We start from the raw sequence: 14,438 nt of genomic DNA, 5'->3' as shown, positions 1-14,438 counted from the left end.
CTTCCCCTTTCCTGTCCAGTGCTGGCTGGGAGTGGGCCTTCTGGGGCAAGATGAGAGTCTGAGTGGCAAGAGGTAGGAGGCAGTGGAAGGGGAGAGCAGATGAAGAAATCTCCACTCCCAGCCCATGTGTGGTTATTGCTGGAATCACAACCAGGCTGCCCCTAGGAAGGCTAGAGGCACATGTAACAGGAGAGCTGGCTCTAGAAGTGTGGGAAAGGCTGTTGAAGGTAAGAGGTATTAGCAACATTATAAGTAAGGCCAGTGTGGCTTTGTGAGGAATAGGGGGGGTTTGCTGCTGGGACTTCTGCACATTGGCTACTTAGTGCCCATCTCTGTGGCAAGGGTAGGTGTCTGCTGTGGTCGACATCACTTTTCTAGCTCTGCTCTCTGCTCTTTCCTGGACTCAGTCACCACCTGCAGGGGACAAAGAGACAGGGTGCAGCGTTGAGACTCTTGGACTTGTGGGGATGGAATCAGCCATGGTCATCAGGTCACAAAATGGTAGAGAGGGCTGTATGTATTCCATGATTTTGTGTGAGTGCCACACTGGATTTTGAAGAGGGTGGAAAAATACAACATCCGGGGGAGGGGGGGAGAGATTTTAAAAAAGCAAGTTTCTAGTCCCTAAGTCCGTAAATGTTGGTTTGATATATATGGGTAATGCCTCTGTAGTCAGAGATAGGCTTCAGTCCCCTGAATAGCTCCATATTCCTTCCCCATTACTGGCAGAAGAAGAATGAATTATGCAAAAGAAGCTATTACATGCCAATTAAAATAGCTTACATAATTTATACAGGCCCCAGAATGCAGGTTACCATTTCGTTGAAGCACAGAGTACACACAGCCCTTATTTTAGGACTGGAAGGGGCTAAAACACAACCAGCTCCTGATCCCACCCTACAAGACAGGAGATTACCCCCAACCTGCCTCTCACAGGTACAGTCACAGAGTCTACACAACAGAGCAGGAGCAGCCAAAAGCACATAATGAACACACAGCTCCAAATGACCCAAGGAGAAAGCAGGAGCTGGAGATAATTATAAAAAAACCCACCCTTTTTACTCTAGCAAAACCTGCTCCAGGCCTAGGTATGCGCTTCTCTGTCGATATTCTGGCTACTTTTGTTCATGCTCAGCAGCCACGTTCAAAGCCCCTGACTCCCAATGGAGATCATTAATATGCTCACCTCTCCATCTCGAGTCTCAATGGTTTTGATCAGAACCGTCTTCCTGGTATGAGTTTCTACAGTCGGCTCAGGCTCTGAAACTATAGGGATGGGAGGCCGTTAGGAGAGAGGGCACAGGAGAGTCAAAAAAAACCCTTCTCTCACCCTTAGAAGGGTGATGGCAGGTGAGCTCAGAATGAACTGGAGGTGAGATACTTCTCCCCAAGGGACAGCAGACTAAGCTTGGATTGTCAGTGTCAAGAGGGCAGAAGAGGATTCTCTGCAACAGAGCTTAGCAACCACCCCATGTGCTCTCTGCTAGGTCAACAATAAACCAGCTTCGGGTTGGGGATTGGTTAACGGGAAGCAAGAAATGCGCATCAGAATGACATGCACACAGAAGCTCACACAAACACACAGTCTCCTACTTGTGCCAATGCCACCAACAGATCTCTGCATGTGCGCTTCCAGAAACCCACAGGCACGAACACGCATGATGCAAAACTTGAGCCATTCCCTACGGAGTGACAGACTTGCCTGCTGTTTTGATGCTGAATGTCGACATGGATTGGACAGGCACCGAAATCCTGTAGGAAACACAGAGTAAGAAGCAACAGAATAAGCTCCTGCAACCGACTCCATAAGCACCCCTTCTTTTAGTATTGTTCTCTTTGATCCATTCGGCATTGGCAGAAAGGAAAGGAGTTGAGCCATGCCAAGCTGGAGGGAATTAGTGGCCTGGGGAACCCACCTGCTTTCCTCTCCCTCTAGCAGCTTGCGGTAGGTGGCGATCTCAATGTCGAGGGCCATCTTGACGTTCAGTAGGTCCTGGTACTCCCGCAGGTGCCGAGCCATCTCTTCCTTCATGTGCTGGATCTCCTGTTCCAGCCGCGCCACTGTGTCCTGGTAGGAGTTCACCTCAGCCCCATATTGGTCCTCCAGATCCCGCATCTGCCTCAGCAGGGCTTCATTCTGGGGTGGTGAGTGACTTAGATGTGTCAAATGTAGGTGAGAGCCCCTGTACCTTTACCTGAAAATCACAGCTCCACACCCTGAAATCCTATTCCGAATTCCCAAATAAGCAGGAGAAGGTGAGCCAGCAAAGCAGAGGTCTAGGCTGGTTTCTGACACAAGGCTCAAGAGTCAATGCAGCCTGTGGCCACCTTTCCTCACTGGGTGGGACTGCCACATTTCCAAGTAGAAAATCAGTGACTTCCTCATAAGCAACAGAAACCTCTAGAACTCTGTCACCACACATAAGCATTTCTGTGTTTTTGTAGTGCTGACTAATTATTAGTCCAAAACTCTAGAAGTTTAGCAAGAACAGTTAGCTTTTCATAGTTCAAAAGCTTTTACCTGTTCCTTCCTTGAAGAAATAATGCTTCATTAGCAGGCTTCCCAAGTACTTACCGTGATTCGGTGGGGGACACAGATGTCTTCGCAGGATCATTCCCACGGTGACAACAGACGCGCCACACCATGCCGTCGCCAGGAAGTGACGGCGGGCGACGCTCTGGCAATGGGGCTGAAAACTCGATGGTACCATCAAGTTTGGTACCATCAAAACTCGATGGTACCATCAAGTTTCCAGCCCCATTGCCAGAGCGTCGCCCGCCGTCACTTCCTGGTGACGGCATGGTGCGTTACAGGGAGGAATGGTCCGGCCAAGGAGCATGTTTTCCCCTGCCAGATCGCGGTAAGTACTTGGGAACCCTATTCATTAGAATTGGTCCATTCCCCCCCGCCCCCGGGTTTAAGCACCTTACCTCGCACAGTCATTGTACCCAAAGGGAGATTTCTTTCAGGGTTGCTTAAACATAAAGTTGACAAAAACCTTGAAAAAAATCCACCTTGGGCCGTGGGTGAGAGGACAGAGTTCAATGAAGACTGGGCATTCCTATTTTGGCAGGGCAACTAGACTTTTCCTAATTTTAAAACCAATTCCTATTCTAATCAGAATCTTCCCAAGAGGAATGGGTGTTATTTTTTTTAAAAAAGGAACCTTAGATAAGTCAAAAAGCCGTCTGGGTGAGGCAGAGGCTCCCTTGGCTGCATTTATACAGACTGTAATCATGGGTTCTTTTAACTGACCACTGAAAATAGGTGCTGGGAGCCAAACTGTGGTTGAGTCCAGGCCTCATGCATGCGCTGAGAGCCCAATTCCACCAAAAGTTGCCAACAAGCCAGGAAGAAAATGTCCTGTCCCTTTAACTGAGATTTAATATACAGAAATCTTCAGATGAAACTTTTCATGGCACGGAGCTAAATAACATGACCCCGCTAATTGCTGCAGATCAAGCTGATATTAAAGGAACAGCCAAAGGGACCAGTCTTAAAACTGGCAGCCCTAATTGCACCACTTACATAAAGCTCCTGCCTGCTCCCATGGAGCACAGGTGATATACCTTGGGATACAAAGCAGGGCGCTTAGCATGGAGAGGAAGCGGAGTGGCTGCCCCGGGCAAGAAGCTCAGGATAGGACCTGGGGCCTACTCACTGTTCCCTTGAGTCCATCCACCTCGCAAGTGAGACTCTGGATTTGGCGCCGAGATTCATTCATCTCGTGCTTGGCCTGGCGAAGTGCCTCGTGGTTCCGATTAGCTGCATCCGACAGGTCGGCAAACTGCAAGAAACGGGAGGGTTAAAGCATTTGTGAGGGAGGGGCTGTGGCTCAATGGCAGAGGAGAAGGCCCCAGGCACGCAGAAGGCCCCGGGTTCAGTTCCTGGCACCTCCAGTTAAAAGGACCAGGCAGTAGGTAATGTGAAAGACCTCAGCCTGAGACCCTGGAGAGCTGCTGCCAGCCTGAGTAGGCAATGCTGGCCTTGACGGACCAAGGGTCTGAGTCAGTATAAGGCAGCTTCATGTGTTCAGGGAAGCAGGGGACCAACACGCAGTGCGATCCTAAGCAGAGCTGTACCTTTTTAAGTACAATGAAGCCACTGGAATGGGCTTCCGAGGGTGTCACTCTGTTCAGGATGGCACTGACAGTCTCCTGTTATGGAGCTGTCCTGCTTCAATCCAATGTAAAATCTTTAAATGTGTGAAACAGACTCATTCCTCCTCCTGTCTGATGCCTACAAGGCTGCCTCTTTGGAGTCGGTCCTCAGCAGCCTCCAAGGGGCAAAGCCCCCTGTGATGTGCAAATGCATACAATGGAGCATCAAGGTGTTATTGTTTTAAAATGAAAAACGGCCCAGGAAGGCTGCAATTGCAACCAGAGAAATGGTGGAACAAAACCTGATACCCTGGAGGGCTGCTGCCAGTCAGAACAGAAAATGTTGACCTTGATAGACCAATGACCAATATCCTGAGTCAGTATAATGAACCTTCATGTGTTTGTATCACTTCTTGGCCTTTTGGCTAAGACCAAGAAGAGGATATCGGATTTATACCCCGCCCTTCACTACCTGAAGGAGTCTCAGAATCAATCTCCTTTCCTTTCCCCTCCTCACAACAGACACCCTGTGAGGTAGGTGGAGCTTAGAGAGCTCTTTCGAGAACTGCTTGTGAGAGAACAGCTCTGAAAGAACTTGTAACTGACCCAAGGTTACACCAGCAGCTGCACGTGGAGGAGGAGTGGGGAATCAAACCTTGTTCTCCCAGATTAGAGTCCGCACTCCTAACCACTACACCAAACAAGTGTCATATCTGTTCTTATCAGTTTAATATCTGATACATCCTCTATTTGAGAACTATATATTAAATGGATCTTGAAAATAAATGTGTTCATGGGACTACTGGGTTTTTTTCCCCTGCCAGCCATTTTTTCCTATTCAAAATATCCCTCTCAGCTGCTTCTGGGAAGCAGCCAGTGGGCAAAGGGTTAAGCAACACCTTCACTTCCACCATTTCTCTGTTCAAAAGCACGGCTGCCCAAGACCATTTTTCATTTAGCAAACAAAATGTGAAGACCACACATTTCTATCATCTGTGATACAAGGATGCATACTGAGATGTTTTAGGTAGCAGCTCCGGGGGGTTCCTCTAGTTCCCCTACAGATCCACTGGAAAACTCATTTCTGCATATTTTGGAAACGGACCTTTCCATTTCGATATGTGCATGGTGGCTGCGGTTCCACAAGGAAGTGTACGTGTGTGCAGGAGAGAGAGAATTTTCCTCCAACTCAACATCCAGATGGTGAAGCTCCCTTGAGGACAAGGAAACCCTTATCTGGTGGGTAAGGGCACCTGACAACAGTGCCTGGCTTCCCAGGGGAGATGTTCAAGACTGTGGTTCCCAGTTTTCTGCCTGCTGTCGCTCAGATCTGCTGGCCTGCCTTTGTCTTCCAGCACACAAAGTGTATACTCAACTGGGGGTTGTGGCCAATCCTGCCTCCCTGACAAGTACAGCTGGGTTCTCAAATGCATGTTTGTTGCACTCGCTCTTTATAAGTATGCAGGTGGAAACCTTTTATCTGTACCCCCCACCCTGCAACCCAAAAGTATAATGTATATAATGGCCCTTAAAGGCAGACAGGCCAGTATCGACAACAGAGGAAAAGGTAACAAGCTCCTAAATACTGACATAAAGTTCAGTCAGTCCATATTTATTACGATCCAAGATGAGCATAAATATATGCAAGACATAAAGTTTCTAAAAGACTGTGGGTCAACTGGAAGAATGGGGTAGGAGTTCTGGGGGGCTGCAGCAGAGCTCTAACCCTGACATACTGGGCTTGGGATGAAACCGCTCCCCACTTCTTCGGCTACGTCCACCCTTGCACTGTCTACCTATCAATCACAGTTGTATCCTCTCCAAAGAGCACAGAGAGATGTAGATAGGATTTCCCCCCAGTTATCCTCTCACTAATCCTGTGAAGCAGATTGATAGATTCTATCGCACCCAGTAAATTTCACAGTTCCCCACAGATTCAAATCCAGGGCTCTCTGGTGCACAGCCTCCATCACACTGCATTGGTTCTCTCCGAATACATGTCACATCCCACCCTCCCACCCTTCTTGTCGCACCCAATTTAGGCACCTTGGATTTGTACCACTCTTCAGCCTCCTGCAGATTCTTGACGGCGATGCTCTCATACTGTGTGCGGATATCTCGCAGAGCGGCTGTCAGGTCCGGTTTGGCCTGCTCCACCTCCACTTGGACCTGCTGCTGGCTGTGCATGCTCACTTGCATGTCATTCAGCTCCTGCATGCATTGAGATATCCGCCAAGGTAAGTCAGACATGTTCAAGAATGCATCAGTCCCACACAGCAACATGGACGTACACAGTGGCAACCACACGTGAGACAGTACACCCACAAAACAAGGTGCATGAAACACAAAGAAACCTATTCACAGGTGTGTGTATACCAACCATGCGTAAAGACAAAAATATTATGCACTGTGATTAGAGTAGTCCACAGAGGCCAGGCAAGGAGCACATAAGGGCATAAGGGTAGACCTGCCACAGTCAGAACAGCAGCTTCACGAGACACATGCCCACTGCCAGACAGACAGATGAAAAAAACCCCAAAGGGATGTAAGAGACAACTGGCTCCATGTAGAAGCTTTCTCAGCCGGATCAGGCTTGCAAACCCACCATGATAATCCTGTGCGTAAACTTTTGCTCGTACTACCAAGGGTGGGGCTGGGGGTGCAGCTACAGTGCTGTTATTCACCACTAGATGGGGCACAAGCAACATGGCTCAGGCCTATGAATATTAAAGAGCTCTGGATGGGATCTCACACCACAGTCCCTCCCGCCCTATCAAACCCAACTGCATCATTTCTGATGTGTGCCCAATTCTGCTGCCTCTTTTAAAACTCTCACCTCACCCCCCCATGGCTAGCCACTGGGTTGGGGTAATGTAATTGCTAAGTGAGCACAGGAGACAGACCCCAGCCCGTGCAATGGGGGGGGGCAGCAAGAACCAGGAGACGTGGCCCACCTGTCCTGTGGGTTAGGTCAACTTTAGAGGGTTCTGCTGGTTTCTCAAGAGTTTCTACACCAACAAGACAAAGGACAATATCTCTAAGCATAAATTGGGGAGGGGGTCACCCACCCTCGGCCTCGATGACAGTGCCCTTATTTCCTTACCTCTTCATGCAGCTTCTTGAGGAATTCAATCTCATCCATGAGGGACTCAATCTTGCGCTCCAGCTCCAGGCGGGAAAGGGTGGCATCATCCACATCCTAGGATGCCACAGGAAGAGGAGAAACAGAACCAGAATTAGAAACACAACAAGCAACCCTTCTCTTTCCACTTTAATGTATAATGCATAAGAGAAAGCAGGCAAAACACCCACCCACTGCCACTGCAGCTGCTTGGGAGGCGGGAGCAGTGGAAGGTGGAGCATGAGACCTTAATTCAGCACAATGGACAGCTCATGCATTGCCCAAAATGGCACTGAAGAGGTGGGCTTGACAACTCCTCCGGTGCTAATCCTGGAGCAAGATGGCACCAAAAAGGCATATCCATGTAACAGTGACAGGGGATACCAACCAGAGAACACCTGGTGAGCCTGCACGTCTGCAAGCACAAACGGAGCATCAACATCTGGCGAGCCTGCATGTCCACAAGCACGAAGGAAGCACGAGAGAGCCAAGCAGGGCCACTCCCTCTGCCTTGCTCCACCAGCAGGAATGCTTACCTTGCGGAACAGAACCAGGTTATTTTCAGCTTCTTCGCGTTTGTGCATCTCCTCGTCCAGCCTGCAGGAGGCAGAGAGCAGCAGAGGGCTAGAAACGGGGCTAATTATAGCTCAACATCATATTGACTGCACTGACCCAGCTGTAACCCCACCGATCTATGATTATGTTCTGGTCTGTCCCATACATTCCAATGCCCCCTTTTCTGTGCCAGCGAGAGGCGATCTGTTTCTATCCCCCTCTGACTTCAGGAGCCATACCAGATGACTGCAGACCAGATGCAGTCAAACAGGCTACGTGTATGGAAACTCCTGCTGGTGCCTTTCCCTGCTAGCCTGCATCATGCTTAATGCCTATGTTAAGGAATGTGCTTAAAATAGTATTTTATTTGTATTGTGCTGATATATGTATGTATGGAGTGTACTTGCATTATGTATGGGTTTGGGAGAACTGTGTGCTTTGGTCTGCTGCATTTGGAAAGCTGCTATGCTGATGTGCTGCCTGCACTGATATGCTAATTCTAGGGTCTAGAATTACAACATTGCCACTCCCATAGGGTATACCTGCCCATTTCCACACTCAACCAACCCAGAGCAATCATGGGTGGTCTTACAGAAAGGTGGGACATCCGAGCAGGCAAAGCGCCTCCCACCTGGAATATAACGAAGAGCACACTTTTGTTCTGGGCTGCTGGCTAGCCAACCTCACCCCTCCTTCCCTTCCCTTTAGGTAAAAGACTCTTTGTGCAGGAATCTCTCTGGGATGTACAGCCAGAGACATTTCATGCCCACAAAGCTGGCTGGTTCTAGCAAAAGAGCAAGTACAATCTTAGGGATCCCTTCCCTTAGTCTTCAATCTTCTGCTGCTACAGTTCCAAGAGCTTCTGATCAGGCAAGTATGGAGCGAAATACCTACTCAAGACTCCCAAGTAACTAAGGAAACTATTTTGTATTCTTCTCTTTATTGCTAAAGGAACCTTGTATGTATGTGTGAATGTATGATTCTGTTTGTATGTTTGTGAAACTAATTGTTATTTAGTAAAGAGAACAACTTATTTTTATAATCACCCAATTGCGTTGTCACTTTCTGTTGGGAAAACGGAGTCTTGGTTCTGACCTCTGTATACACTGGTCTATACCCACCCCTAGCCCCTGCTGTACATAAAGCGGGAATCAGGCTAACACCTAGCAGATGATCACTATGTCCATCTTATCCAGCTCCCTAGCATTTAGTGACTTCATACTATGTACTATATAGAAGGGGTGATGGAAGCCCCTACCTAGAGGAGCTACTGATATTAGATGGTCGACACAAGGAGTGAGTGGAAGTAAAAGACTGACCAGTAAGTGAAATGATTGGGGTTTGGACAGTTTGGCTGATAGAGAAGATAGAGAAGAAATTAAGGCAACCTTGGAAAGGCTTTGCTGGAAGCACTTTGCAGAATTTGGCTGCATTAATAGATTTCTATTGGTAAGGGAGAGTTAGCATAACCTATTCTTTTGGAGAAAAAAGGAGATATTTTCACAGTGGCCTTTGGCCACACCTTTTTTCTTCTCCCAGCACCTTCTGTCCATCAGTCCTACCCTGGCTGACTCAGGAGGAGGAAAGAATGGACAAGAGGCTGCCCCGTCATGGTGCAGGCATAAAGGACCACGCCCATTTCTCTTCCAGCCTTCGGATCCTGACGCTTGTCTGCGCCTTGTCCCTCTTCTCTCCCCCCACCCCCATCTGCCATAGCACAAGCTATGCCAGGATGCGGAAACTCAAACCCCACCCCACAGAGACTTGGGGAATGCAGTCTCTGTTTTTCTGTCCTATTATTTTGTTCCTTTTAAAAAATGCACTGGAGTAGTTAGTGATGCATGCATCACACTGGCCCCATTATAAGCCAAACTGGACCCCCTACACACAAGCAATGAGACCAGTGCAGGTGCCCCATCACACCAGCGGCATCCATTTGACATCCCGTTCACGCCTATGTTTGCCAACTCACAGCAATTCCACCATACCACTGTACTACCACCGTGATATACAGAGTCCTTCCACAGAAGGGATTCTTGGTATGGCATTCTCCCTTGCTACACCCTTTTGCTCCTCTGCTGCCAAGTCACATAGTCACTCCATTCTCCTTGCCCCACCCCAACATCTCATGGCTGCAACATAACTACAGGAGGAGGGTCCAAACTTCACCAGACGCCCATCCCTCTTCTCATTCCCTGCCAACGTCTGGTGGTTCGGTCCAGCCACTATTCCCCACTGTCCCACCCTTACAGTCAGATCTTCTTCCCCATTCCTGGACACTGAAGTCCCATGCCTTCCTGCCTTGGTGGAACTAGAACCCCCCACTCTTACACATACATGGTGTTCTATTGATGGAAGTCTGTCCCCACTATAGGTTTTATCCTCTCACTGGCCCCTCAAGGATCCATTAGCAAATATACTTCTTTGCTATGCATATCAGCCTTCCTCAGGATCCCAAAAGTCATCTTCTTCCATCGAGCATGCCATTAAAAGCACTGCTCCTTATTGTGCTACAAACAAAGTAGCTTCCCTGTTTTAGATATGAGACACCCCTCCATTGGCTCATCAACAGAGAGCACCGATTCCCATTCGTCCTTTCTATCTGTCCACAGTCCCCATGCAGAGCTGGACCAGAAATAAGCTACCAAATTATCCTCTGCAGTCTGGGGTTGTATTTCAGGATTGCTGTCTCATCTACCCTCACCTTGAGCCTCCAGCCTTCAACTCCAAGTTCCAAAATTTGGGATAAATGCCTGGAATCCCAGGTGCACATTAAATGCCTTTTTCAGCATTGGGGTAGAGGCAAGGAGAGCAAATTCAAGAGTTACTGTGCTTGCAACCATTAAACCCTTTCACAGAATTGGGGGCAGACATTGGCCCCCCAGTCCACACCAGCCCCACACCATCAAATTCCCACCATCCCCACTGAAGTTAAGCTTAGAATGCCGAAGGAAAACTGTTCTGATTGCTAAGCAGCAATGCATTATTTGTATTAGACCCATTTGGAATATTTACTCAATGAAGAAGAGAAAGAATTACATAAATATAGTTGGTTCTGATTTTCTAAAAACGTTATATCATATGGAGCTAATTCCAGAGGCTCCACATAAGCCACCATTTGTTAATTAGTCCAGCTTTATCTTTGTAGAACGGACCTATCTAGATCGGCTCATCATGTCTTCAATTGCACCATCCTTGATTAGATCTGATTTAATCTCTTCCCTGCTCTGTCCATCTATCAACAGTTGGGTGTGGTCTGCACCAGCTCTGAACTGACTGATTTCTCTTTGATTGGTTATTGTTTCTAACTAGTATCTCCCCACTCCTGCCTTTCTGTTGCTAGTAACTTGAACTATACCTATATCTGCCAGAAATGTACACTCCAGGCACCTGATGAAGTGAGCTGTGAAAGCTTATGCCAGAATAAACATTGTTAGTCTTTAAGGCACCACTGGACCTCTAATTTGATATAATGCAGAAATGTCAAGTATTATGCTAATTTTTGGTGCTTCGTGTCTCCTTTGATTCTGGAGAAAACTACAAATAAGGAAAGAAAGATATTACAGCTCAGAATATGTCTTACTGTCTTATGGTGACCAACACTAGACCACTCTTTCTCCACTCCTCTGGATTAGAGACAGAACTCACATGGGCTCAATTGGCCTGCTGTTATCAGTCAATGCACTTCTCTTCTGGGTTCAGTCCCCAGCTCTGAACTCCTAGCACCCAAATCTATACCGTGCAGTAACCCATTAGATCCAACCCTCTCCCCCATTCAGGAGTCCTGATGCTCCACTGCGATCAGCTAAAAGTCTTCTCTGGATGACAGAACTGTTGCCAAGTCTCTAAAAATTACCAGCATTCAAACTGACCCGAGTTCACTGGTCCATGCTGCAATGCACTCAGCATATGCTCAGAGATACCCTCTTCCTGATTATTCCATTTGTTCCCAGGAACTGCCATTCAAACAGCGAGAGGCCGAGCCTGGCTCAGATGGACTCTCTAACTCTCCTCCCCGCTCCCACCACCCCAAATCGTCAAGGCTCTAGCCCCCAGCCGCTATCACCCTCCACCCGGCGCTTCAAATCTACCGCAGAAACCAAAGCTGCAGACTCATTCCTCGCCCGGGCCCAGGTTGTCCAATGTCCTCCCCGCTGCCCGCCCGCCCACCCAGGTGCCCCGGCCAGCGGCCCCGCCCCCTCTCCTCACCTCTGCTTGAGAGCGGCCACGTCCTCGGCCATGTTGTCGCGGTCGACCTGGAGGCGGTCGCGGTCCTTGCCCAGCGCGTCCACCTGCCTGCGCAGCTCGCGGAGCTCGTCCTGGAAGAGGTCGGCGGCGCGGGCGGGCTCCTTGGAGCGGGCCTGGCCCAGCTCGGCCAGCAGGGCGGCGTTCTGCGTCTCCAAGTAGCGCACCTTCTCGATGAAGCTGGCGAAGCGGTCGTTGAGCTCCTGCAGCTCCTGCTTCTCGTTGCTCCGCGTGGCCAGGAACTCCTGGTTCAGCGCCTCGGCCACCGAGAAGTCCAGCTTCTCGCTGCTGTAGACGATCCGCGGCGGCGCCGGGGTGCTGGAGCGCAGGACGCCGCCGCCGCTGCGGTAGGAGCGCAAGGAGGCCCCGGGCGAAGGCGTGCTCAGCAGCCGCGTGGCCGAGGACGAGGAGGCGAAGCGGGACGAGGAATACGACACCGGGGACAGCATGGGGGGCGGCCCGAAGGTGCGGCGGTACGAGGTGGCTCGCATGCCGCTGGAGTGGCTCATGGCTGCGGCGCGGGGGAGGGAGAGAGAGAGAGAAAGAGAGAGGGGGGCGAGTGGTGGTGAGTGGCGCTGGCGCACGAGGGGGCCGGCAGCAGAAGTTTCGGGCGGGAGAAGAAGGCGCCGGCACCGGGCGAGGCGGCTTTATAGGCGCCCAAGTTGGGAAGAGAGGGAGGGGGCGGAGGGGGGGTCACAGGCTCCTCCTCTCTTGGATGCGGCCCAGAGCCCCGCATTGCAGCCCCGTCGCCGGGAGAAGAGGGGAAGGGGAACCACCCAAGCCAGCGCGCCCGCCGGAGAAGATGCTCCGGGTAGGAGGAGAGGAAGGGAGAGGCCCGCCCTGCCCTTAACCAAGGTGCCCAGTAGTCAGCGACCCTCCATTTTGTTGGATAGAGCGGGCGCTGAGATCCCAAACCTGCGGGGTTGGCAGAGGCTCCTGCCGATCTGTGGGTCGTTTTCCACCGACTGATGGTTGGATCTCACTCCACTTTGGAGGGCAGAATGTGGTGGTCTGATATGTTCGGCGATCTGGAGGTTTGGGGGGACGGGTCTCCGAGACCTACTGCCATTGCACCGGAGAAAGAAGAAGGCCCTCCCTCCCCTTTTAAAGGAGCTTGGAACACATTCAGCACAATGGAGAAACACATTTGTTTCCTTATTCGGGTTTTTTCATGTATTGGTAAGTTGTTCCATGTCAGATATGGAGCTTTCCTTGAATGGGATATGGCATATCCCAGCCTAAGAAAGAAAACTGAGGCACAAAGACGGGGGGGGGAGAAGAGAGAACCCAGGAGTCCTACTGCCTCTCAGCCCTTAGCTTTAACCACTGTTGCCCAGTTTGCAGACTCCAGGGGTTTAGCGGTGAAAGAAATTGTCCTGGCTGCCAAATGGAAACCTTTGGGCGCAAAGCATCCTGAACATCAGACACCATACAGTGGCCACCCCGATCCTTTGAGTAAGCCTCTTTGCAGTTACTATTCCCATTTGAGAAAGGGGGGGAGAGAAGTCTTTGCATTGTGTCCATCTGTATCACATTTGGAAAGATGTTTAATTATCTGGCAAGTTGGCACATCCATGTATGCACAAGCACAATATGCAAGTCACAGCAATATCCCCGATGGAACTCACTGCTAAAAGCACACAAAACAAATGTACATTTGTGATATGCTGCTTCACCTACAGTATCCACAAGCTTCCCTGATGCTGCATCCCACCCACTGATCTTGCTGTCTTCAGGACCGAGGCAAAAACCGACTCAGTTACGTGGACGTGCATCTTGGCACAGGTTCATCTCCTCATATTCTTGGGGGGGGGGTATTTCGCTCTCCCTCTTTTTGTCTGGATCAGAATGGCCCAGGCTAGTCTAGTCTCCTCAGATCTCAGCAACCACGCAGAGGCAGCCCTGGTTAGTACTGGGATGGGAGACCACCAAGGAGCTCCAGGGGTGCTGTGCAGAGGCAGGCAAGGGCAGAGGTGAACATCTCTTTGCCTGGAAAACTCTACAGGGTTCCCTTAAATTGGCCGCAACTGGATGGCACTTTTCACCACCATCTTTTTTCATAGGTGTTTATCACATCAAGGTTGGTTCTGTACTCCAGAAATATAATTTAGCATAACCCCCACTCTGTTTTTCTAAGCTGAAGAACTGCATAGAGACATTTTTGGCCAAAGGCTACTAAGGCTTGCTGCTTCTGCCCCAGCCATTTCTTACTCTGCCCTGAATCTTCCTATCCAATAAACCCACTGGTGCAGCACAGAGAATGAGTGTTGGTCCGGAAAGCTGCTGTTCCAAATCACAGCTATACACAGCCTCAATCCTCCATCTCTTCCTGGAGAGAATAATACTGGCGTCCTTTACAGGGCTGATGTAAGGATTACTGTGAAAATATACTGGAATTGCTTTGTACACTAAAAGT

At 49.7% G+C, this 14,438-nt stretch overlaps 1 protein-coding gene across 1 annotated transcript; it reads right to left on the bottom strand.

Moving 5' to 3' along the window:
- Positions 1-27: 27 nt before the first annotated feature.
- PRPH (peripherin) lies at positions 28-12,543 on the bottom strand. Its single transcript, XM_015405886.1, has 9 exons — positions 11,987-12,543; positions 7,759-7,819; positions 7,205-7,300; positions 6,148-6,312; positions 3,663-3,788; positions 1,917-2,137; positions 1,703-1,752; positions 1,187-1,266; positions 28-414 (listed from the first exon to the last, which is right to left on the bottom strand). The coding sequence occupies exons 1-9, from the start codon at positions 12,529-12,531 to the stop codon at positions 367-369; spliced, it is 1,392 nt and encodes a 463-aa protein (XP_015261372.1). The 5' UTR covers positions 12,532-12,543; the 3' UTR covers positions 28-366.
- Positions 12,544-14,438: the final 1,895 nt, after the last annotated feature.

This window comes from Gekko japonicus, unplaced genomic scaffold (genome assembly GCF_001447785.1).
Source record: "Gekko japonicus isolate JY-2015 unplaced genomic scaffold, Gekko_japonicus_V1.1 scaffold246, whole genome shotgun sequence".
NCBI lineage: Eukaryota > Metazoa > Chordata > Lepidosauria > Squamata > Gekkonidae > Gekko > Gekko japonicus.
This window is presented reverse-complemented; position numbering and strand designations above follow the sequence as displayed.